This window comes from Schistocerca nitens, chromosome 3 (assembly GCF_023898315.1).
Source record: "Schistocerca nitens isolate TAMUIC-IGC-003100 chromosome 3, iqSchNite1.1, whole genome shotgun sequence".
Taxonomy (NCBI): Eukaryota; Metazoa; Arthropoda; class Insecta; order Orthoptera; family Acrididae; genus Schistocerca; species Schistocerca nitens.
The window spans coordinates 907,854,176-907,881,557 of NC_064616.1; the positions used below are offsets into that span (position 1 = coordinate 907,854,176).

At 42.8% G+C, this 27,382-nt stretch overlaps 1 protein-coding gene across 3 annotated transcripts in view; it reads right to left on the reverse strand.

Moving 5' to 3' along the window:
* The window catches only part of LOC126248966 (regulator of G-protein signaling 7), a 220,949-nt gene that overhangs the window by 21,669 nt on the left and 171,898 nt on the right, over positions 1-27,382 (reverse strand). For all 3 annotated transcript variants that reach the window (XM_049950518.1, XM_049950516.1, XM_049950517.1), the window contains one exon: positions 27,163-27,288. In XM_049950518.1, coding sequence (XP_049806475.1) covers positions 27,163-27,288 — 126 coding nt within the window. The remainder of the gene's footprint in view (positions 1-27,162; positions 27,289-27,382) is intronic.

Genomic DNA, 27,382 nt, shown 5'->3' on the forward strand with positions numbered 1-27,382 from the left:
TTGACACAGATGAGATAATGCAAGAAATAAAAATCATCAGTGGAAGTACTGGGGCTTAGGAGAACGAATAAAACAATCTTAAAAAATAAAACTTAAACAGTTCTGAAACATGAAACATTTGATGTAACTTTGATGGTCAGAGACTACACCTACATGTGTACATTTATGGGAAATGATGTGTGTGCATATGCTATCATGGCTTGTGTCCTGGGCACTTTGAAAGACAATGCCTCAGCAAACCCAGCTGTGATATATGTAGTGCTGGTCACAGAACATCAGACTGTGGATCGGATACAGTCATTTGTTTCAACTGTAAAGATGCATTCCATGCAACAGACAAAGCATGCCCTAAGTCCATGTAAAGGAGACAAGCCCACCAACTTGCTGCGCAATGTAACATTTCAATTAAAGAAGTGATGGACATATTGAAAAACAGATTGCATGCTGAAATCATTACATTTCAGCAGAATGGCTCACCATCATTTACAAACAAATCATATATGAAATGAAATGATCGTATGGCATTGTTGGCCGGGAGGTCCCCAAGCGGGTTCGGCCGCCGTATTGCAAGTCCTCTTTAGTTGACGCCACTTCGGCGACTTGCGAGTCAATGATGATGAAAAGACACACAACACCCAGTCATCACGAGGCAGAGAAAATCCCTGACCTCGCTGTGAATCGAACCCGGGACCCCGTGCGCGGGAAGCGAGAACGCTACCACAAGACCACGAGCTGCGGACCGCAAATGACATGTGAGGGCAGTACAGGCATAAGGAAAAAACCTCTGCTACATCACAACTCAATGGAGTATGATGTAAACATGAGCACATGTGTGACACCCAGGGGCTAACCAGGACTGCTGTTGGAATCAACTTATAACATCCTCAGCAAGCAATAAGCAATGACTATGAGGGAACAAACATCTTTGTAGAAGAACTAGTAGAACTTCTAACATGAATAGTGAAATGAATAAAAACAGATGATAGCATTGACCCAATAAACAGCTGGAAGCTATTTGAGGAGGAGATAATCTTGCAGTTGTATACCAGAATAGATGCAAACAACTAAATATGCAATGAATATACTGCAGTGGAATGCTAGGTCTATGAGAAGCAATGCAATGGTTCTGCTAACCTGGTGCAAATTAATAACATTAAATTGTGTTTCACCAGCAAAATGTCGCTACTTTGTGCTCCCAGTGAATCAAGTTGTATGAGTTGACACAGAGGACAGAGGCAGTGGAACAGCAATCTCGAATCATGATGATGTAAATTACAAATAGGTCAAAATAAATAGCATGATCAGGAGAATCGAGGCATTTGCTATTGAAGTAACCATTGCAAATAAAACTATGTCAACTCTTTCAGTATACAGAGCTCCCAATGTACAGATAAACAAGGAGATGATTTTTAATATATTACAGCAAGTGAATGGCTCTAATGTGTCTTTCGGAGATCTCAATGCACACCACTTCTACATCTACATCTACATTCATACTCCGCAAGTCACCTGACGGTGTGCGGCACAGGGTACCTTGATTACCTCTATCGGTTCTGCCTTCTATTCCAGTCTCGTATTGTTCGTGGAAAGAAGGATTGTCGGTATGCTTCTGTGTGGGCTCTAATCTCTCTGATTTTATCCTCATGGTCTCTTCACAAGATATACGCAGGAGGGAGCAATATACTGCTTGACTCTTCAGTGGAGGTATGTTCTCGAAACTTGAACAAAAGCCCGTACCGAGCTACTGAGCGTGTCTCCTGCAGAGTCTTCCACTGGAGTTTATCTATCATCTCCGTAATGCTTTCACGATTACTAAATGATCCTGTAACGAAGCGTGCTGCTCTCCGTTGGATCTTCTCTATCTCTTCTATCAACCCTATCTGGTACGGATCCCACACTGCTGAGCAGTATTCAAGCAGTGGGCAAACAAGTGTACTGTAACCTACTTCCTTTGTTCTCGGATTGCATTTCCTTAGGATTCTTCCAATGAATCTCAGTCTGGCATCTGATTTACCGACGATCAACTTTATATGATCATTCCATTTTAAATCACTCCTAATGTGAACTCCCAGATAATTTATGGAATTAACTGCTTCCAGTTGCTGACCTGCTATTTTGTAGCTAAATAATAAGGGATCTATCTTTCTATGTATTCGCAGCACATTACACATTGAGATTCAATTGCCATTCCCTGCACCATGCGTAAATTCGCTGCAGATCCTCCTGCATTTCAGTACAATTTTCCATTGCTACAAACTCTCGATACACCACAGCATCATCTGCAAAAAGCCTCAGTGAACTTCCAATGTCATCCACAAGGTCATTTATGTATATTGTGAATAGCAACGGTCCTATGACACTCCCCTGTGGCACACCTGAAATCACTCTTACTTCAGAAGACTTCTCTCCATTGCGAATGACATGCTGCGTTCTGTTATCTAGGAACTCTTCAATCCAATCACACAATTGTTTATTGTTTATTAAACGACTGTGGGGAACTGTATCGAACGCCTTGTGGAAGTCAAGAAACACGGCATCTACCTGGAAACCCGTGTCTATGGCCCTCTGAGTCTCGTGGACGAATAGTGCGAACTGGGTTTCACACGACCGTCTTTTTTGAAACCCATGCTGATTCCTACAGAGTAGATTTCTAGTCTCCAGAAAAGTCACTATACTCGAACATAATACATGTTCCAAAATTCTACAACTGATCAATGTTAGAGATATAGGTCTTTTTTTTTTTTATTGTTCTGCACATCTGTTCGACGTCCCTTCTTGAAAACGGGGATGACCTGTGCCCTTTTCCAATCCTCTGGAACGCTACGCTCTTCTAGAGACCTACGGTACACCACTGCAAGAAGGGGGGCAAGTTCCTTCACGTATTCTGTGTAAAATCGAACTGGCATCCCATCAGGTCCAGCAGCCTTTCCTCTTTTGAGTGATTTTAATTGTTTCTCTATCCCTCTGTCGTCTATTTCGATATCTACCATTTTGTCATCTGTGCGACAATCTAGAGAAGGAACTACAGTGCAGTCTTCCTCTGTGAAACAGCTTTCGAAAAAGACATTTAGTATTTCAGCTTTAGTCTGTCATCCTCTGTTTCAGTACCATTTTGGTCACAGAGTGTCTGGACATTTTGTTTTGATCCACCTACCGCTTTGACATAAGACCAAAATTTCTTAGGATTTCTGCCAAGTCAGTATATAGAACTTTACTTTCGAATTCATTGAACTCCTCTCGCATAGCCCTCCTCACACTACATTTCGCTTCGCATAATTTTTGTTTGTCTGCAAGGCTTTGGCTATGTTTATGTTTGCTGTGAAGTTCCCTTTGCTTCCGCAGCAGTTTTCTAACTCGGTTGTTGTACCACGGTGGTTTTTTTCCATCTCTTACGATCTTGCTTGGCACAAACTCATCTAACGCATATTGTACGATGGTTTTGAACTTTGTCCACTGATCCTCAACACTATCTGTACTTGAGACAAAACTTTTTGCGTTGAGCTGTCAGGTACTCTGTTATCTGCTTTTTGTCACTTTTGCTAAACAGAAAAATCGTCCTACCTTTTTTAATATTTCTATTTATGGCTGAAATCATCAATGCAGTAACCGCTTTATGATCGCTGATTCCCTGTTCTGCGTTAAGTGTTTCAAATAGTTCGGGTCTGTTTGTCACCAGAAGGTCTAATATGTTATTACCATGAGTCGGTTCTTTGTTTAACTGCTCAAGGTAATTTTCAGATAAAGCACTTAAAAAAAATTTCACTGGCTCACAACTTGGCACGAGGTTGTAGACAGAGCAGAATATGATTCTGGAAATAGTCAATGAAGAGGATTTTGTAATCCTGACCAATGGCACAGCAATGAAAGTCAGCAGTTGAATTAATTGCTGTATCAGTTGAAGTGGGTCCTACCATGGTGCATTGCATACTACGAGACCCACTAGTGTCAGATCGCCAACCACTTGTAATAACCTTCCACAGCCAGGAATGGGCTACCAAATTTGTTATAATATGTTAGGGTTGCCACAAGTTTCCTGAAGCAAAATTCCCTGATTTCCACACAAGTTTTACCACTCTTCCCTGTCAAGTTTTGAGATCTCAAGGGTACGTAAAGACACCAATTCACAAAAAAAAAAAAAAAAAAAAAAAAAAAAAAAAAAAAAAAAGTAAGGACTTCCATATTTCTCCCCATTTTGTTTTGTTTTGTTTTAGGGCGCAAAAATAGCTTGGGTCATACATGCTCTTGTCAAAACTGTGAAACACGAAGACAAAGAGAGGAATTAAAAACGACTTCATGTCAATCCCCAACACTGGAAGAGAAGGCATGTAAAAACTGGGATGTATAGAAAGGTCTATAAAATATGCAACAGAGAAAAAGAGGTCCAGAACTAAAAATTAAACGGTCTGCGCCACATTGCTAAAATTTGATAAAAAGTAAAACGTGGTCAAGAGCCCATGCATCATTAGCTAAAATGGCTGATAACTCAGACAGTAAAACCAAATGGAGATGTAAATGGTCAAAAAAAGGCATTCTGTTTGAAACTGGTGGACAGTTAAAAGTTGGCCGCAATGTGCACAAAGTTGTGGAGGAGCGCCACTTAACAAATGGCAATGGCTAAAAAGGTAGTGCCCAATACGCAACCTAGTTAAAATGAGCTCCTCGTGGCAGGAGGGCCAAGAGGAGGTCTTCCAAGCCACTGGGAGAGGCTTAATAACCCAGAGCTTATTCCCACGACGGGAGGACTAGCAGTGATGCCAAACTGATACCACCTCCTGACAGGCGGCAACACAAAGATCATCAGAGACAATGTAAGAACCAGTGGGCTGAATGAAGTTAATTTTCCAGAGCAAGAGCCAAAAGCAAACTCCAGGAGGTAACAGAGAAGAGTGATGTGCCCCATAGTGGCAATCAAAGGGGCATGCATATCTGGTGTGGAGAAAGTCACGGCAGTAGGACAGCAGTAGCTCAGCAGCTTCTGCATAAAGACTCTCAACCGGGCTAGTGTAAAAGGCACCAGTGGCCAAACAGATGCAACAATGGTGGACAGTATTAAGACAGCAGATGCATAAACAAAGCACCCATAGTCTAGTTTTGAACAGACAAGGGACCAGTACAAACGAAGCAGAGTGGTTCGATCTGCACATCAGGAAGTACCATTGAGGACATGTAGGACACTGAGGGACCGTGTACATGGGCTGCCAGGTAAGACATGTGGGAGGGCCAAGAGAATTTTCTATCAATCAAGAGCCCCAGGAATTTCACAGTTTCAATGAATGGAAGAGCAGCAGGCCCTAGATATAAAGATGGTGGGAGAAACCAATTGGACCACCAGAAATTCATACAAAAGATTTCATCAGTGGAAAAAACGAAAGCCACTGTCGATGCTCCAAGAGTAAATACGATCACGACACTCCTGAAGACACTGCTCAATGAGACAGGTTCATGAAGAACTACAATAAATGCCAAAATCATCAACAAAAAGGGAGCCGAAGATGCCAGGTGGGAGACAGGCCTTTATAGGGTTAGCAGTGATAGCAAAGAGGACAACGCTCTGGACAGAACCCTGAGGTACACCGTTTCCCTGGATAAAGGTGTCCGACAAGGCAGAACCCACACGTACCTTTTCAAAATTCCTCAAGGAAACGGAGCAGGTGGCCATGGAAGCCCCACATGTAGAGAGTACGGAGGATACCAGTCCTCCAGCCGGTGTCATAGGCTTTCTCCAAATCGAGAAACAAGGCCACAGTCTGGGATTTCTATGGAAAACCATTCATGACATGGGTGGACAAAGTGACAAGATGGTGAATTGCAGAAATGCGTGCTCAAAATCCACACTGAGCAGTGGTTAGTAAATTGCGAGACTCGAGCCACCATACCAGCCAGGCATGAATCATATGTTCCATCACCTTGAGAACACAGCTGGTGAGGGAGATGGGGCAGTAGCTAGAAGGAAGGTGTTTTTCCTTACTGGGCTTAGGTATGGGTAAGACAGTGGCTTCATGCCAGCATCTGGGAAATGTGCCCTCTGCCCAGATGAAGTTGAACATATGAAGGAGAAAGTGCTTGTCCACAGGAGAAAGGTGCTGCATCATCTGAATGTGAACATTGTCTGGCCCTGTGGCAGAGGATCGGGATGAAGTGAGAGCATGATCTAGCTCCCTCATACTAAACGTGGCATTGTAACACTCATGATTCTGAGAGGGGAAGGGTATTGCCTGAGCTTTCTCAACTCGTTTCCAATGGAGGAAGGCAGGTTGATAGTGGGAGGAGCTGAAAATTTCTGCAAAATGGTGGCCCAAGGTGTTGGAGATATCAATAGGGTTCACGATAACATCATCTGCTACTGTCAAGCCAGAAATTTAGAAATGGATCTTGGTCCCAGAGAGCTGTCAGAGGTTGACCCACACAACAGAAGAGTGGATGGAACAGTTAAAAGATCTAGTGAATGAAATCCAGCTAGCTTCTCTGTTATCCTGAAGAATGTGATGACACTGAGCAAGCATCTGTTTATAATTAATGCTGTTTGCCATCGTAGGATGACAAGTAAAACTGCAGAGAGCATGTCTCTGCATGCGAATTGCATTGCAGCACACCTCAGTCAACCAAGGGACCAGGACACGGCATGGTAAAGAGGAAGTGCGGGGAATGGAATGTTCTGCGGCAGTAAGGATAATGTTTGTAAGGTATTGCACCTGGACCTGGATATCACAACTGGGAAAATCATGTTCGTCGAAGGTTGTCAGGGAGGAGTAAAGTCTCCAGTCAGCCTTAGCAAGCTGCCATTTGGGTGTGCATGTAGGTGAGGTAGGAGTCAGCAAACAGATTTGGATATCACAACTGGGAAAATCATGTTCGTCGAAGGTTGTCAGGGAGGAGTAAAGTCTCCAGTTAGCCTTAGCAAGCTGCCATTTGGGTGCGCATGTAGGTGAGGTAGGAGTCAGCAAACAGATAGCACACGGGAAATGGTCGCTTGAGGAGGTGTCAGAAAGAACATACCACTCGAGACGATGGGCAACATGGACAGTGCAGAAGGATAGGCCCAAATGGGAATAGGTCTGGCCTGAAAGGAACCTGAGTGTTCCTGTGAAGGTTAAGTTGATTAAAAAGGTCAGCCAAGAGGACACCTCTCGGACAGGTTCTGGGAGATCCCTAAACGGGATGGTGTGCATTATAGTCACCAAACAGCAGAAATTGGTGATATATCCACCCAATAAATGGTTCAAATGGCTCTGAGCACTATGGGACCCAACTTCTGAGGTCATAAGTCCCCTAGAACTTAGAACTAGTTAAACCTAACTAACCTAAGGACATCACAAACATCCATGCCCGAGGCAGGATTCGAACCCGCGACCGTAGCGGTCTTGCGGTTCCAGACTGCAGCGCCTTTAACCGCACGGCCACTTCGGCCGGCCTATCCACCCAATAAGCTGGAGGAAGTCAGCCCTGGTGATATTGAATGACAAAGGGAAGTAAATGGTACAAAGGGGAAAGGTCAAGTGAGGAAGGAAAAGGCGAACTGCAACAGCTTGAAGACGGGTAGTCAGGGAGATGGGTTGGCTATGAACATCATCCCATATGAGCAGCATGACTCCCCCATGAGATGGAATGCTGACCTCTTGTGGAAGGTCAAAATGGACCAGGAAAAAATGCAAAAGCTCAAAGCAATCGTGAGTATGCAGTTTTGTTTCCTGAAGGCAGAGTACAAGTGGAGGCTGAGATTTTAAAAGCAGCCGTAAATCATCTTTGTCATATTGAAGACCACGAACATTCCATTGGAGGAGAGTCATGATGAGGAAAAAATGAAGGGGTGTCACCTTGGTGGCTACCAAGTGCCAGCCTGCGAAGACTCACTACTACAGGGCACACAGGCAGGAGGATCCTGCTCCATGAGGTCCACAGAAGCATCAACTTTCTTTTGCTGTTGGCCAGCAGAGTCCAATGCAGGAAAATGGTTGGTGGTGGGCACCGACATCATGGAGGCTGGTCAGGCAAAGGTATAACACGGCAACACCATTGAAGAGGATCTTCGAGTTGGCAAAGGAGAAGACCATTTGCCTTTGTTGGATTTCTTCAAGCCTTTCCGGTTAGCAGAGGAATACTCAAGGGTTGTTTGGCTGGAGGGACGTAGGAAGTTCAAATGGTTCAAATGGCTCTGAGCACTATGGGACTCAACTGCTGAGGTCATTAGTCCCCTAGAACTTAGAACTAGTTAAACCTAACTAACCTAAGGACATCACAAACATCCATGCCCGAGGCAGGATTCGAACCTGCGACCGTAGCGGTCTTGCGGTTCCAGACTGCAGCGCCTTTAACCGCACGGCCACTTCGGCCGGCGGACGTAGGAAGTCTTAAGGGGATTATTCTTTCTGTCCTTTCCAGCCTGCCGGTTGTGTAGCTGGTCACTTTGCACCATGAGGGCGAGAGTTTGATGGCTTGTTGCACGGTTGGATGAGGGGACTGCAATGACAATGACGCTGGGCTATTTCACAACCTCAGAGCTGAATTTGAGGTTGCGTGCCTGCATAGTCATGTCCTTCATGGAGTGAGAGGTAGCAAGAACAGTACTGTAAGTGCCAGACAGTAGAATGCAGGATTTGCAACTGGCCAATAACTTGTGAGAGACCAGGTGAGGAACCTTTTCCTTCCCTCGGATCTCCTGGACAGCCCGCTCATTGAGATACACAGGACAATCTCGAGTGGAGGTGGCATGGTTGCCATTGCAGTTGATGCACCCTCATGTGCATCCCTACCACAGGTTACACATTTGGCCAGTTGTTGACAAGACATTCTAGTGTGGTTGAAACAATTACACTGCTAGCAGCGCATTGGGTTCAGAATGTATGTTCGGACTGTGAGAACCTCATAGCCTGCTTTGATCTTGGATGAAGCACCACTCTATCAAAGGTGAGAAAAAGAGTGTGTGTGGGCACTAAGGAGGCATACACCTTTTTCGCCACCCAATGGACGGCAATGACACCCTGATCAGAGAGGTACGTTTGGATTTTGATCTCAGTCAGACAGTCATGCAGCCTAGTATAAATAACACCACAGGAAGAATTCAGAGTTCTATGGGTCTCAACACAATCAGGGTAGCTGTGGAGAAGCAAAGCAGCAAGCAGTTGTTGTGCTTGAGAATCAGAAGTAGTCTCCAAAAGCAAAGTGCCATTATGTAAATGAAAGCAGCATTTCACAGAGCCGGCAATTGCATCAACACCTTTCTGAATCATAAATGGATTTACTGTTGCAAAGGACTGACTGTCTTCAGTATGTGAAACCATGAGGAACTGTGGTGCAGCTGGGAGGATCTTTGAATTGTTAGCCTCATTTTGTTTATGTTCTGTAGACATTGATTGTGAAGATGATTGGCTCATTGTGAGAAAATCCCCCCCCCCCATGATTTTCATTGTCTTCGATGGTGCACTCCTTCCAACAGGGGGCCCCCTTCACAAGGGGGCACACCCACTTTAGGTGACTGTTCACACCTCAGGTCACACCTCCCAAACACTTGACAGAGGGACCAGTCGGTAATTTGGGACGGTAGCAGCTCAGGCAATCACCCCACTCTGGGCCTGGTCTGTACTAGTAGGTACATGCGAGCCCTACCTGTAGACCCAGGGCTGGGAATTATGCGTAACCCAGTCACCTGTTACATGTCAGACATGTGCACAGGAGTGCACAGGGAAGAAAACGAAAAAAGAGGAGCCTCAAACCCCAAAGGAGAGAAGGTGAATGAAGAAAGAAAAAAGGAACGAAACACGGTAGTGGGACTGTTCTTATATCAGCTACAGACAGTGCAGAACATTCCCAGACATGTTCCCTAAGGGACAGGAAAAAGAATAGCAAGAGGATAGACATGCAGCATGGAAGGGAAAAGATGCTGGTAAGGCTGGGGCCCTGTGGTAGATTTCTCCACCATGTGAGCAAAAATCTTAAGTACTAACATCAACATATTTTTCAATGAACTGTTTTTAGATGGAGAAAGCCAGGCAGATTGTACATGTGTTTCATTAATACCACTGTTGTTATTTTATTTCAATAAAGGGAAACACATTTGTGACAAAAATATGCATTTCCTTCGAGTCGCAAGACAGATTTAAAATATCTTCACTGATTTCAGAAATAACCTCAGAAAAAAGTAGGCATCTTCAAAGAAGTGTATAAGGCAGGGAAGTGTTGTGTAAACTAACACTATAGGTGGCTATCACTAAAATGTTGGTTCTACTATGTTCTTATTGTTGGTTATTACTCACTGTGTTATGTCTATTATTTTACAGGTATTGCATGATTTTTCTTTTGAGAAATATGTGAGTACATAGCATACAAACCGCCAGCAACTGCCACAAGTTTCTTCTTATTAGCCATACTTTCTAATATGGGGTTGGGATGTTTGGGGAAGGAGACCAGACAGCGAGATCATCGGTCTCATCGGATTAGGGAAGGATGGGAAAGGAAGTCGGCCGTGCCCTTTCAAAGGAATCATCCCGGCATTTCTAATATGTAAATTATTTTCGAAGTGCCAAAATGTATTAGAATAAATAAAATGTCTATAAAACACTGTACTGTACAATGTACTTGCAGTGAGACAGTCGTAATTCGTGAAATCCATTGATCGTGGCCTCTGGCCTGCCGAGGAGCACTCCAGTCCAGGGTCATTGGATAAACTATGAAAATCTGCCGCATTATGCCACACACAAACAGACTCAGACTGCAGGCAGATTGGTGGGACTAGATCCGATGGGAAGGGCTTGCACATTAGTGGGAAATAATGGGCTTCAGACCAGCAGGCCCAATCCGTAACAGATACCCATAGAAATTGCCTGTGGTTTCAGTCTGTCATGGAAGTCCACTCCTGTGGCCAGCTATTTACATGTCACAGACACCATGTTGATGAAATGAGATCACGTTGAGCAATCTATGCAACAGATAACTTGTGCAAATGCTCTGAGAATCAATACTAATGAGGATAGGTAGTGACTCACCATAAAGATGATCACTGAGTCATTAAGAGGCACACAGAACAGACAATCACACTCTGACAAATAAATTTTCAGCCATAACCTTTGTCAGAGAACAAGAGCATACACACATTCCCACGATCCCTCAGACACAACTTGTGCATACATGGTCACCATCTCTGGCTGCTGCATCAACAACCTCTGAGAATCAGATCCAAACAAACCACTCCTCCTCATCAGCAGCTGCTAGGTTAGTAGCAAGAACTGATGGCAGCAGTGACTGCAAGGTGAGGAGAGTGGTAGGAAGTGGAGAAGCAGTAAGAATGAGGGAGTAGAGAAGTGGTGCATGTATTCAGCTGCACCCAGCCAGTGACAATGCATGACATCTCTGTAAACAAACCATTTCATCTACCGAGACAAAAACGAGATTTTTTCAGTGTTTCTTTTTTTTAATTACTCTGATTTCCCTGACATGTTTGAAATTCCCTGATTTCCAGAACTTCTGGCAGCCCTGTATATACATGTGGGATACATGAAAAAGTGACTGGGTGGCACACAACTAATACTTGTAAGAAAATACGGAAGTAACTGTGGATACACATGATGTTGTGGCAGCCTATATAACAAAAGCAAACATTTTATGTGCCAAGAAGAGCGCCAAGGCCATTGGGAGGGGTGGGGGTGGGGGTGGGGGGTGGGGGGAGATGTGGAATGCCAGTACACAAAACCAATACAAGTAGAGGCATTAAGACAATACAAGGAACGAGCCACATTAGAAAATGATCTTGCCTTTAAATGTGTGATAGTGAAAGACAAATATACTTTTGAAACAAATGTGATGAAATAGTTGGGAAGACTTCTGTTTGACTTTCACTAAACCAACACCACTCACAGAAATTTGGGAGAAAATTAAGAACTTCATCAACATAGGGAGTACCAAGCAACAGGAAGCTCCTCCATCAGAGGATGTGATAGAGGGAATACTGCAGAAACAGCCTCCCACTAGAACAGATTCTACATCTCCACAAAGACGTGAGCATACAGTGTATGAGATTTTGAGGCTGTATAGTGCAGCAGAAATGGAAAAAGCACTATTATATGTGAAATGTACAGCACCAGGCCATGACAGTATTAGGTATGAAATGCTTTGGCACATCCCACGACTGAGAATACAGCACCTAATTAATGTCATGAACAGAGTATGGGATCAATATATCATTAATCCATCCATAAAATTAGCAAGAATAGTGACAGTTAAAAAATATGGCAAGCACAGAAATAAGGTCGAATTTTAAAGAGCTATAATGTTGCTAACATTCGTACACTTGCCGCGTGGGGTAGCCACGTGGTCTAGGGGAATCCTGTCACGGTTCACGCGGCTCCCCCCGTCAGAGGTTCGAGCCCTCCCTCAGGCATGGATGTGTGTGCTGTCCTTAGTGTAAGTCAGTTTAAGTAAGATTAAATAGTGTCTAAGCTAAGGGACCGATGACCTCAGCAGTTTGGTCCCATAAGATCTTAGCGCTAGTTTACAAATTTATTTGTACACAAAACATTAGAAATAATGATTAAATATACACTATGTGATCAAAAGTATCTGAGCACCTGGCTGAAAATGACTCACAAGTTTGTGGTGCCCCCATCGGTAATGTTGGAATTCAATATAGTGTTGGCCCACCATTAGCCTTGATGGCAGCTTACACTCTCGCAGGCATACATTCAATGAGGTGCTGAAAGGCTTCTTGGGGAATGGCATCCCATTCTTCATGGAGTGCTGCACTGAGGAGAGGTATTGATGTCAGCTGGTGAGGCCTGACATGAAGTCGGCATTCCAAAACATCCCAAAGGTGTTCTACATGATTTAGATCAGGACTCTGAGCAAGCCAGTCCATTACAGGGATGTTATTGTCATGTAACCACTCCGTCACAGGCTGTGCATTATGAATAGCTGCTCAATCATGTTGAAAGATGCAGTCGTCATCCCCGAATTGCTATTCAACAGTGGGAAGCAAGAAGGTGCTTAAAACATCAATGCAGGCCTGTGCTCTGATAGTGCCATGCAAAACAACAGGGGGTGCAAGCCCCTCCATGCAAAACATGACGACACCATAACACCACCGTCTCCAAATTTTACTGTTGGCTCTACACACACACACACACACACACACACACTGCCAGATGACGTTCGCCGGGCATTCCAATGCCCACACCCTGCCACTGGATTGCCACATTGTATATCGTTATTTGTCACTCCATACAACATTTTTCCACTGTTCAATCGTCCAATGTTTACACTCCTTACACCAAGCGAGGCGGCATTTGGCATTTACTGGCATGATTTGTGGCTTAGGAGCAGCCGCTCAACCATGATATCAAGTTTTCTCACCTCCCGCCTAACTGTCATAGTAGTTGCAGTGGATCCTGATGTAGTTTAAAATTCCTGTGTGATGGTCTGGATAAATGTCTGCCTATTACACATCACAATCCTTTTCAAATGTCGGCGGTCTCTGTCAGTCAACAGACGACATTGGTGTGTACGTTTTTGTGCTGTACATGTCCCTTCACGTTTCCACTTCACTATCACATATGAAACAGTGGACATAGGGATGTTTAGGAGTGTGGAAATCTCGCATGCAGACATATGACACAAGTGACACCCAATCACCTGACAAATTTCGAAGTCCATGAGTTCCGTGGAGCACCCCATTCTGCTCTCTCACATTGTCTAATGACTGGTGAGGTCACTGATATGGAGTACCTGGCAGTAGGTGACAGCACAATGCACCTAATATGAAAAATGTATATTTTTGTGGATGTCCGGATACTTTTGATTACATAGTGTAGATTGGAGCAGTGGACATAAAAGACAGGCATTCTGTTGCCATAACAATTTGAGTTAGGAAGGGGAATAGGCTCAAACAAAGTTCTATTGCTTTTAGCAACCAATTTTCACAGATATCTAAGCAAAACTAAATACTTATTGGTAATTTTCACAGATTTAACAAATGCCTACAAGAATATATCAATGTTGTTAAGACTTTCATGACCACTTGTTGACAAATAGCCTATTTGCTTCTGTCTCGGGTTCTTTGGCCGACATTCATCTAATGATTTTACTGACATTTCACCAGCACGAGTGGCTGGCATTGTCAAACCTTCACCCACCATTGCAGGTGGTGAACTGGAGCCAAGCTCGTGGCCGCAGACTATAGGTACCTGGCACACCAACGTCTGAGGGCTTCTCTGTGGTCATTTCCGATGTGGTTTTCCTGCGATGGTCATTCGCTGCAGTACGGGAAGACAGGATCTGTTTATCTTCAGGCTTTCTTCTTTCTTGTTGAAGCTATTCCCGTGTTTGTGTATTTATACAGTGTTTTGCCAGTTTGTACGTTGGTGAGCCAGGAGCGCTAACAATCAGTCTTAGTGGATCATTGTTCTTATGGATCTTAAGTAATCCATACTGCCGAGGTGGTAGGGCTTCTGTGTTGTGCAGGTTTCTCTGTACGTCCGCCAGCAGAGAAGATGCCTTAATTAACCTATTTGTATTCCATGTGATATGCTGTGTCAGATCAGCACTTAGATTTCGGTATGTCGTCAGATCTAATAGGTCTTGGATCTTTTGCTCATAATGTTCGGTCTTCATTATGATGGTCGATTTCCCCTTATCGGCAGGCAGTACCAATATACTCTTGTTGGCGTTAAGATTCTTAATAGCTTGTAGCTCTTCTTTCTTCAGATTGCTAGCTGGTGGTTTAGCTCGGCGCAGTATGCTGGCTGTTTCAGTGCGTATTTCCTTGGCCCTTTCACAAGGAAGGGGAACAAATGGCCGCTTCGGTGTTAACAATGATGTCCTCTTTAGGTATAGTTCTCGGAATGATACCATAATTCCCTCCTTTTCGAAGAACAGACACTTCTTTTTCAGTCAATTGTCATTCAGTGTGGCTGACGACTGTGTGTGACACATCGGGAATCGCCTTGTCAGTCTGCTTCTGCCATTTTTCAAACTTTTTCTTCTGTCGTTCAGTGCAGCGCTCGAGATCATTCTGCATGCTCCTGTGAGTGATGCTGTTGATCTTGTTCCAGCCGTCTCTCTGGTACCGAGCGCCACAGGTTTCAAATCCACACCAGACAGCTTGGAGCCCAATGACCACTAGAGGTTGCTGCAGCAGTCACACCGTACGCCGTGGATGCGCGCACTCCTGGCCCCGAGTCTAACGTGAGGGTGCTACTGTGGAGCACTTGGTCCCAGCGGCCAATAGTGACATACCCTGTCATGTATTTAGGTGACTGCATCTCACTCAGTGAGGCAGTCTGGTATTCACGTTGATTCAGTTGACATCTCGCTTACAACCATCATGTTTATGTTGAGTGTGCTTACTTCCCATTTACAAGTGGGCGTTGTTTTGGTTTCATGAGGTTGTCTCTTGTGACTCTCTGTTGCCTAGTATTTTGTTGTTGATCTTGGTGTCTTGCTTGGTTGTCAGTTGTCGTGCTTGTCCTTGCACTCCCGTTCGTCTGTCTTGTTTGTTCACGGGTCGCTCCTGTCGGCCCCACTGCGTTTTCATTAGCAGCAACCCTGCAGCAGTCCCTGCCATGGTTACAACAGTCTCGATGCTCTGTTACACTTCTAATATAATTTTTGGAGTACCCATTGCTCCTCAGAATACTTTCCAGGTGTTGCATTTCACATTTGAGGTGCTGCGTCTCACATATTCATCCTGATTGCGTTACAAGCATATGAATCATGCCTCTTTTCTGGCTCAGGTGGTGGTTTGATAGTTTGTGCAGGTATCGGTCCATGTGTGTCATTTTTCAGTACACGCTATGGCCCAGGTTTTCTCCATTCGAGACAGAAGCAAATAGGCAGTTTGTCAACAAGTGGCCACGAAAGCCTTAACAATTTTGTCTTATGCCTCTATGGGGAGGAGATTTGCAGATTGTACCGACGCCTTGACCAACGATGGAAGAAGAAAGAGGGATTGATGTCCTCTCTCGCCTTCCTTTTGTGGTGCAGAGATGAAGTTGTTACACCAAAGTTCTTGAAATGTAAGCGCCTATTCACCACTGCCCAAGCACATCGTATCTACAACAGAATGGAATGATCTTTTCTTTGTGAGAGAATTCATACAACATGCAGAGACTTGGCAAGAACGGATCAGGAACTTTTGGACATGTTCTATCTACTAAGTAGCAGAATGCATCAAGACGACTGGGACAAGATCAACACCATCACTCACATGAGCATGCAGAATGAACTTGAGTACGGCACTGAGTGACAGAAGAAAAAGTTTGAAAGTTGCCGGAGGCAGACTGACAAGGTGATTCCCGACATGTCACACACAGTAGTCAACCTCACTGAATGACAATTGACGAAAGAGGAAGTGTCTGTTCTTCAAAAAGGAGGGAATTTCGCTATCATCTCGAGAACTACAACTATGGGCGACATCATTGCTAACACCGAAGCGGCCATTCGGACCATTCCTTGTGAAAGGGCAGAGGAAATATGCACTGAAACAGCCAACATATTGTGCCGAGCTAAACCACCAGCTTGCAATCTGAAGAAAGAAGAGCTACAAGCTATTAAGAATCTTAACGCTGACAAGAGTATATTGGTACTGCCTGCCGATAAGGGGAAAACGACCGTCATAATGAAGACCGAAGATTATGAGCAAAAGATCTGAGACCTATTAGATCTGACAACATACTGAAAACTACGCACAGATCCGAGACAGCATATCACACAGAATACAAATAGGTTAATTAAGGCACCTTCTCTGCTGGCGGACATACAGAGAAACCTGCACAACACAGAAGCCCTACCACCTCGGCAGTATGGATTACCTAAGATCCATAAGAACAACATTCCACTAAGACCAATTGTTAGCACTCCTGTCTCACCGACGTTTAAACTGGCAAAACACTTGGCCTCTCTGTTCCAACTGCACGTGGGGAAGACTGACACACACTTAAAGGACTCAGGACATTTAGTTGAGAGTCTGAAGAAACTAAAACTTGCACCAAATGACATCCTGGTCAGCTCTGATATTGTTTCTTTCTTAAGGAAGTGACACTCAGTGATGCTCTGGAGCACATTGGTTCCATTTTCCCACAACAAATCACAAAGCTCTTCCACGCATGTTTCACCATGAGCTATTTCATAAGGAATGGCAATTTCTTTGAACAGCTGGACGGCAATGCCATGGGTAGTCCTCTTAGTCCAGTGGTGGCCAACTTCTTCATGGAACATTTCCAAGCACAGGCACTGGACTTGGTGACTTGTAAACCTAAGGTGTTGTACAGATACGTCGATGATACTTTCGTTGTGTGGAGCCATGGTGAAGAACAGCTCAGTGACTTCCTAAGACACTTGAACAGCCTCCACGCAAACAAAAAATTTACCATGGAAGTAGAAAAGGACAAAAAACTACCATTTCTAGATGTGCTGGTCACAAGGGAATGCTGTAGTATATCAAGAGGTTGTAGCAATGGAAAATTGTACTGAAATGCAGAAGGATCTGCAACGAATTCACGCATGGTGCAGAGAATGGCAACTGAATCTCAATTTAGACAAGTGTAATGTGCTGAGAATACACAGAAAGAAAGATCCTTTATCATTTAGCTACAATATAGAAGGTCAGCAACTGGAAGCAGTTAATTCCATAAATTATCTGGGAGTAGGCATTAGGAGTGATTTAAAATGGAATGACCATATAAAATAAATCATCAGTAAAGCAGATGCCAGACTGAGATTCTTTAGAAGAATCCTAAGGAAATGCAGTCTAAAAACAAAGGAGTAGGTTACAGTACACTTGTTCACCCACTGCTTGAATACTGCTCACCAGATAGGGCTGATAGAAGAGATAGAGAAGATCAAATGGAGAGCAACACGCTTCGTTACAGAATCATTTAGTAATCGTGAAAGCATTACGGAGATGATAGATAAACTCCAGTGGAAGACTCTGCAAGATAGATGCTCAGTAGCTTGGTACGGGCTTCTGTTGAAGTTTCGAGAACATACCTTCTCCAAGAAGTCAAGCAGTAAATTGTTCCATCCTACATATATCTCGCGAAGAGACCATGAGGATAAAATCAGAGAGATTAGAGCTCACATAGAGGCATACCGACAATCTTTCTTTCCATGAACAATGTTGTTGTTGTGGTCTTCAGTCCTGAGACTGGTTTGATGCAGCTCTTCATGCTACTCTATCCTGTGCAAGCTTCTTCATCTCCCAGTACTTACTGCAACCTACAACCTTCTGAATCTGCTTATTGTATTCATCTCTTGGTCTCCCTCTACAATTTTTACCCTCCACATTGCCCTCCAATGCTAAATTTGTGATCCCTTGATGCCTCAGAAGATGTCCTACCAACCAGTCCCTTCTTCTTGTCAATTTGTGCCACAAACTCCTCTTCTCCCTAATTCTATTCAATACCTCCTCATTAGTTATGTGATCTACCCATCTAATCTTCAGCATTCTTCTGTAGCACACTTCAAAAGCTTGTATTCTCTTCTTGTCCAAACTATTTATCGTCCATGTTTCACTTCCATACATGGCTACACTCCATACAAATACTTTCAGAAACGACTTCCTGACACTTAAATCTATACTCGATGTTAACAAATTTCTCTTCTTCAGAAACGCTTTTCTTGCCGTTGCCAGTCTACATTTTATATCCTCTCCACTTCGACCATCATCAGTTATTTTGCTCCCCAAATAGCAAAACCCCTTTACTACTTTAAGTGACTCATTTCCTAATCTAATTTCCTCAGCATCACCCGACTTAATTCAACTACATTCCATTATCCTCGTTTTGCTTTTGTTGATGTTCATCTTATATCATCCTTTCAAGACACTGTCCATTCTGTTCAACTGCTCTTCCGAGTCCTTTACTGTCTCTGACAGAATTACAATGTCATCGGCGAACCTCAAAGTTGGAATAGAAGGGAGAACCATTAGAAGTACTCAAGGTACCCTCCGCCACACACCGTCAGGTGGCTTGCAGAGTATGGATGTAGATGTAGATTCTACCAGAACTTTACACAATATTAATACAGAAGCTGTTTAGCATGATCAAAAGATTTGATCAAAATCCATAACAGGTATTAGCACACTGACAAATCACAAGAAATGGTCAACAAACAACTGGATCATGACTCACAAGAGCTGGCTTTCCACAAGGTTTTACATTTACATACACATACATACTCTGTAAGCCACCATACACAGTGTGGTGGAGGGTATCCTGCATCACTACTACTTATTTTTGTAGTATAATAACTTATCAATCAATATTGCTGGAGCCTGTGCTTCAATGAAGATTCCTGTGGGCACGAAGAGTGACACTTTGAACATTTGTCACCAATAGGATGACCTGACCACTAAATAACCTCCAGCCCACCAACCAACAAAGACCACAAGGACAATGTTATAAATGGCGGACACCTGGGCACCTACTTCTTGTTCAAGATTAGATCTACATTGCTGGTTGATGTTGAACATACTGAGCTGTTGATAGCTAACTCTATTGGCAAATATTCAGTGTACATACATGCACGCCCATGCTGAGCATCTGCTTATAGCTAGCCACAGATGCAACAAGAGATCAACAGTGTAGCAGTTCTTCAGCAACAAGTTGAGTAATTACGTTTATTTAAAGTGCACTTGTGTCAACTAATCTTCTGATTGCTTGTCCAGATTCCTATAGTGACTGATCCCATTGGCCACCTCCCACCCATTTATCATTACCAAAAAGGACATAATGTTTTACTCCTGGGAATGTAAAAGTTTCCAGCTTGCATCAAATCAATTTCCTTTCCTGTTCCACTTGCACAGAGAGAAATATGACTGGCTATATGCATCTGTATGACCCCTAATTTCTTTATCTTACCTTCATGGACCTTGTGCAATATGTATGTTGGTGGCAGCAGAATCATTCTGCAGTCAGCTTCAAATGCCAGTTCTCCATTAACAGAATGCTGCCTTCCCTCCTACGATTCCCATTTGAGTTCCTGAAGCATCTCTGTAATACTTGCGTGTTGTTCAAACCAACTGATAACAAATCTAGCAGCCCGCCTCTGAATTGCATCAATGTCTTCCTTTAATCTGACTTGGTGCAGATACCAAATACTCAAGCAGTAATCAAGAATAGGTCACACTAGCATCCTATATGTGCTCTTCTTTATAGATTAACTACACTTTCCCAAAATTCTCCAAATAAATCAAAGTCGACCATTCACCTTACCTACCACAATCCATATATGCTCTTTCCATTTCATACAGCTTTTGTCTCTGTGTCTCTGTTGGTCTTCAGTATATATATATATATATATATATATATATATATATATATATACAGTGGCGGTCAAAATAATAGAGCCACCTGGCAAAGGTTTGGAATAAAGTGCACATTTATTACTAGACATGTTTGAACTATGATGGAAACCATTACAACCGAGTCACATTGTACTATAGTCAGTTATATAGATAACACAACACAAAATAATCAGTAATAATCAATAATATTCAAAAGAATACCAGACCACAGGGTCAAAAAAATAGAGCCAATTGAAACAAATATATTGTACTTGATCTCAGTCTTATGAAACGTACAGGAACAGTCTTTTTTGCATAGGACTGCATTAGTACTTCGTGGGGTAACCCTTATTTTTGAGGATTGCCCTGCACCTCTTACCCATAGAGTCTACTAAACGCCTGCATTCGTCACTACTGATGGCATACCAGGCTCTCTGGATTTCTTCCCACAGTTTTTCTGAAGATGTAGCTTTTGAGCGGTCAATTCTCTTGTCTAAGATCTCCCATAAGTTCTCAATGGGTGATGCGTCAGGGGACTGAGGTGGCCACTCTAATACTTCGATATTGTGCTCTTGAACAAACTGCCTTATGATCCTTGCAGTATGCTTTGGATCGTTATCGTGCTGAAATTTCCATTTCAGCGGCATTTCCTCTTCAGCATAAGGCAGCATCACATTTGCCAAGATGTCTTTGTACATTTCTGCGTTCATTATGCCGTTGATACGGTGTATTGGACCAATGCCGTACCACGAAAAACATCCCCATACCATAACACTTCCGCCACCGTATTTCACAGTTTTTAAAGTGTACTTGGGATTAAATTCCTGGTTTGGTGGGCGGCGCACATAGACTTTTCCGTCTGAGGCAAACCTATTAAACTTGGATTCATCGGACCAAAGGATGTTCCTCCACCAAGTATTAGGTTTTTGTTCATTTCTCCGGGCAAAGGCTAACCTTTTCCGAACATTAGCTTGTGAAACATGTGGCTTCTTTCTTGCAATGCGCCCATTCAATTTTGCAGATCTCAGTCGTCTTTGAATCGTTGAGGTTGATGGTTGAACATCATGTTCGTCGCTAAACAAAATGGCTTTCAGTCGTGGTGTTGACAAAAATGGGTCTTTCTTCACTTCCCTAGTGATGAGTCTGTCTACGCGAGGAGTAGTTACACGAGGTCGCCCCCTGTTCTCCACCTGCGGCTTTGTTTGTTTTGACCGTCTCATGGCGTTCTGGACTCGTTTTCGCGAAACGTGCAAGACATTGGCTATTTTATTCATGGACATCCCACTTTTGAACATCCGGAACATTACTATACGCTCATCTTCAATGGTATGCTTTGCTCTGCCCATCTAGACGAATGTAAACAAAACCACACGTCAATTTACATACAAAACAACTGCATAAAAATCAATTTAAAGGCACATGTGTAAAGCGGCTCTATTATTTTGACCCATAAGATTCTTACCTTTATGCCTCTTTTCACACGTCTAGCTCAAATGCTTCCTTTCGGACGACTAAAGATAGCAGCAACGTCTTCCCTGATGTTGTCTACAAGGGACTGACAACACGGCACTCGTGGCGATTTCGCGAACTAATAGATATCCTAGTTCTTAATCTCGTCAATAGAGGTGGCTCTATTATTTCGACCGCCACTATATATATATATATATATATATATATATATATATATATATATATATATATATATATATATATATATATATATATATATATATAGTTGGGATTTACATGATCGAGTGCAGGATAGCACTAAGATTTCGCATTTGTTGATAATCTCTGCATTATTGCAACCCGAGAGGTAGTAAACTATTGTATTCAGACATTAGGACAACTGATGGAGAATTTACAATCTTGGCTCATAAACAACTCACTTTAAATATCTCCTAGTAAGACCTCTGTCTGTGTATTCACTAGACACAGATTTGCAGGCTTGAAACATATAAAACTAGGCCCATATACATTTCCAGTCAAGAAAACTGTCAGACCACAAACTGACGTGGAGCCCACATTTTGGAACAGTAACACAAAAATGTGAAAGTTTAATAATTATCCTACGAGCAGTTACGGATATTGCCTGAGAGGGAGGGTGGGGGGTGACACCAGTGTAACTCTATGCATTTACAGAGCACTCACCACTTTTTCAAACCTACTAGACTATGCAGGCATCTTATACAGATCTGCAAGCAAGTCCATGCTACTTAACCTGGACAAAATACAGTATAATGTACTCTGCATCTAAGTCAGAGCAATGAAATCGATGTCAATAAATGCACTGTTATGGAAGAAGCACCACTACACACCACATCTCTGACAGTGTAATCTCACAATGAAGTTCATGCTGAAGCACAGTCAGTTTATGAGACCACTGGTTATGCAGAACATCCATATGGTGGAAATCAACTATTTTACCAAATGCTATTGGATCAACAAATGTTCTAGATTACTTGAAAATAGAAGGACTCCACCACAGAGTGATGTGCAAGACAGCTCTACCATGTTATGACAACAATTATCATACATCCCTCACACAAATCAAAGCAAACATTCTGAATGATAGCTATGATAATCCTTCAGAGCATGTATGGTGATACAAGTCTTAATGCACATAATGGCTGCCAAAATAATACACAAAGATGGTGCCTAGAATGCAAATGGCACTAGATATGCATTCATAGACCAGACAACACAAGTTTGGGGATGTTATAAGTTACCTGTACAAATGTCTGTTACGCAGAGCCAGTAGCCATTTTAGAAACACTTAACTATGGAGGAAATTGCAGTGAGGGCAAATTTATTTTCTAAACTGATCCCTGAGCACAAGTCATGACCTCAAAAAACCATTTTACATAGCAACATGACAACACAGTCAATTATGCAATTATGCAGCAAAAATACATCACATTAATGTGGGTCAAAGGGCCCAGCGGCATCTGCAGCAACAAACAAGCCAACCAGTTCGCTGAATGAGGTGCTGCTTCAGGAATGCCATGTCATCCAAATATTCTGCACACAGACTTTATATGACTTAAAGGGCAGGTTGGTTGATTTGGGGGGGAATGGGACCAAACAGTGAGGTCATTAGTTGCATCAGATTACAGAATGATGGTGAAGGAAGTTGGCTGTGCCCTTTCAAAGGAACCATCCTGTCATTTGCCTGAAGCAATTTAGGAAACTCAAGGAAAACCTAACTCGCGATGGCCAGACGTGGCTTTGAATCGTCGTCCTCCTGAATGTGAGTCCAGTGTGCTAACCACTGTGCCACCTCGCTTGGTGACTTAAAAGGGACAATGCGATTGAGGTGGGATGAGGAAAGGAGCAGACAAACCAGTGGTAAAGGGTTCAAATGGCTCTAAGTACTATGGGACTTAACATCTGAGGTCATCAGTCCCCTAGACTTAGGACTACTTAAACCTAACTAACCTAAGGACATCACACACATCCATGCCCGAGGCAGGATTAGAATCTGCGACTTTAGCGGTCGCGCGGTTCCAGACTGTAGCGCCTAGAACTGCTCGGCCACCCCGGCCGGCAAAGGGAAACATTATAAGCAATAACCCTGTGACCCCATCAATGCAATGGTAAATGAAGCACATGGTGTAAAGGGGACCTTATACAACCATTGTCAAATGAATTTCAAATGTGGTCACTTAAAAAAAAAAAAAAAAAAAAAAAAAAAAAAAAAAAAAAAAAAAAAAACCACCCACTTACATCACTTGGGGCTCACTGACAACCATCTTTGTACTTGTAGAGAAGAAAAAGACATGAACCATATAATTCTGGAATGTTCTGCAATGGCAGACAGGATAGGTCGTACACTAAGTCAAGTGACTGGTATAGGGGGACAAAGACCTCCATTGCATTACCACTCTTTTGGTAACAACAGGTGTTCGGGTGGATAAACTCATATACAAAGTTCTCAAGGAATTATGAATGTCTGTGTACACTGAAGAGCCAGCGAAACTGGTACACCTGTCTAATATCGAGTAGGGCCCCCGTGAGCAAGCAGAAGTGCCGCAACACAACATGGCATGGACTCGACTAACGTCTGAAGTAGTGCTGGACGGAGCTCACACCATGAATCCTGCAGGGCTATCCATAAATCCATAAGAGTATGAGGGGGTGGAATCTCTACTCAACAGTACCTTGCAAGGCATCCCAAATATGCTCAATAATGTTGATGCCTAGGGGAGTTTGGTGGCCAGTGGAAGTGGTTTTTCGCTCAGAAGGGTGTTCCTGGAGCCATTCTGCAGCAATTTGGGACGTGGGGTGTTGCATTGTCCAGCTGGAACTGCCCAAGTCTGTCAAAATGCGCAATGGACATTAATGAATGCAGGTGATCAGACAGGATGCTTATGTATGTGCTACCAGTCAGAGTTGTAACTAGATGAATCAGGGGTCCCATACCACTCCAACTGCACATGCCCCACACCATTAAAGAGTGTCCACCAGCTTGAACAGTCCCCTGCTGACATGCAGGGACCATGGATTTATGAGTTTGTCTCCATACCCATACACATCCATTTGCTCAGTACAATTTGAAACAAGACTTGTCCAATCAGGCAACATGTTTCCACTCATCAACAGTCCAATGTCCACGTTTGGAGGCCCAGGTAAGGCATAAAGATTTATGTTGTGCAGTCATCAAGGGTACACAAGTGGGCCATCAACTCCAAAAACCCATATTGATGATGTTTCATTGAATAGTTCACATGCCCACACTTGTTGATAGCCCAGAATTGAAATCTGCAGCAATTTGCAGAAGGGTTGCACTTCTGTCACATCTCTTCAGTCTTAATTGGTCCCGTTCTTACAGGATCTTTTTCTGGCCGCAGCGATGTTGGAGATTTGATGTTTTACTGGATTCCTGATATTCACAGTCACTCGTGAAATGATCATATGGGAAAATCCCCACTTCATCACTACCTGAGAGGTACTGTGTCCCATCACTCGTGCGCTGACTATAACACCATGATCAAGCACACTTGAATCTTGATAATCTGCCATTGTAGCGTAACCAGTATAGCAACTGCAGCAGACACTTGTTGTCTTATATAGGCATTGCTGACCACAGTGCCGTATTCTGTCAGTTTATACATCTCTACATTTGAATACACATTCCTATACCAGTTTCTTTGGTGTTTCAGTGTATAATCAGCTACATCAAAATCTAGATCATGTGAATATGGTGGGAAGGAAGAGGAAACTAGCAACATGGTACCATATGTGAGAGTGGCTTCTCTGAGAGTGGCCACTCTAAGGGGACACAGCAGAAACAAAGAACTGCATTGCCTGGAGGTGGGACCCCAATTATCCAATACATCAGGAGACAAATCAGATACATAAAGTAAAGTTAAGTGTACTTGTACAAATCTTTTAGTTAAAAAAAATAAATCTTTTATTGCAACTGATTTTCATTTAAATTTTGTACACAGAGAAGTATAGTGTATACATACCAATTTTATAAAAATTATACCTGTTTTGCTATAAATGGATTTAAATTTGTACATATATAATAGTCAAAAGTGACAGTTGTTACTGATATGTATAAACTATGGTTGGCTGCATGGTCATGTAACCAAAAGTTAATAAATAAATTTTAAAAAATACATCTAACACAACTGAAGTAATTTTTGCTTCACCCGACTACACGTGTGTTTATTTTACCGAATTATCCAATGTGAACAGTCAGCGTATAGCCATATTTTAACTGAGAAAATGGATTATTTTTGTACACCTGTTGCTGCAGCACTGGTGAAATATCACGAACATGATCCTTGGAGGATTAAAAAAATCTGACGGAGTGTGGTGGATCGAGTATTTCAATTCAGAAGTTTTTTTAACTGAAACTGAAGGATAAGAAATTAAAAATGCAGATCATCTTTTCAGATAATTTTTTTTGAAATTGAATAATGATCTATGCAAGTAGAGGAGGAGGAGATTAGTGTTTAACGTCCCGTCGACAACGAGGCCATTAGAGATGAAGTACAAGCTGGGATTAGGGAAGGATTAGGAAGGAAATAGGCTGTGTCCTTTCAAAGGAACCATCCCAGCATTTGCCTGAAATTATTTAGGGAAGTCACGGAAAACCTAAATCGGGATGGCCGGAGACGGGTTTGAACCGTCATCCTCCCGAATGCGAGTCCAGTGTGCTAACCACAGCGCCACCTTGCTCGGTCTGTGCAAGTATAAATTACTATTATATTGTGTCGTAAGTAAAAAATTTTGCTATTACACACTGATGGAAAAAAATATCACAACACCAGAAGGAATTGTGTGACAAACGAAAGTTGGTAGGTGTGTTTCTACTTCTGACAGATGATGTCTATTCAAGTTTCATACGAATCGCATAAGAGTGCCGCTAGTAGCGTCACTACGACGATCCAAATCGAGCTCGCTTTAAATACATGCTGCAATGGTCGTGAGTGTTAGTTGTCTTTGAGACTGGACGTGGCGAGTTTGTTTTAGTCGAGAATGCCTTTAAGGCAACATAGATGCTATTATCAGCACGTCACTGAGTTTCAATTGCATCATTTACTAGGGCTGCAAGAAGCTGGATGTTCCTTCTTCAATATTGCAGAAATACTTGGCAGGAATGTGGCCACTGTACATGATTTCTGGCAGTGGTGATTACGAGAATGAACAACCACAAGAAGACAAGGCTCAGGACGGCCACATGGCACCACCGAGAGGAAAGACCATTATGTTTGGTGTACGGTTCACGTGTATCTACAGTAGCAATTTGAGCAACAGTTGGCACCACAGTGATATAATGAACTGTTACACATTGTTTACTTCATGGATAGCTTTATAATTTATGGACCTTTTTTAATTATCTTTCTTTGGTTCAGTGCATTTCTATTTATGAATCTAAAACTTACTTGAGATTTTCCCCACTGAATTCTTTATCAAGAAATTTGGTGAAATGTTCCTTCCCTACAGGATCTTGCAGTAGCTCCTGAAGGCTGAATGCCCAGCGTTTTACTCGCCGAGCAGAAATTTCTTTCCTGCAAATATATGAGAATATGCGTTATTCTGTCATCTACCTAACATAAAAATAATGTGTCTCGTGTTTATAAAATAAAAGTGATACTTTATCAG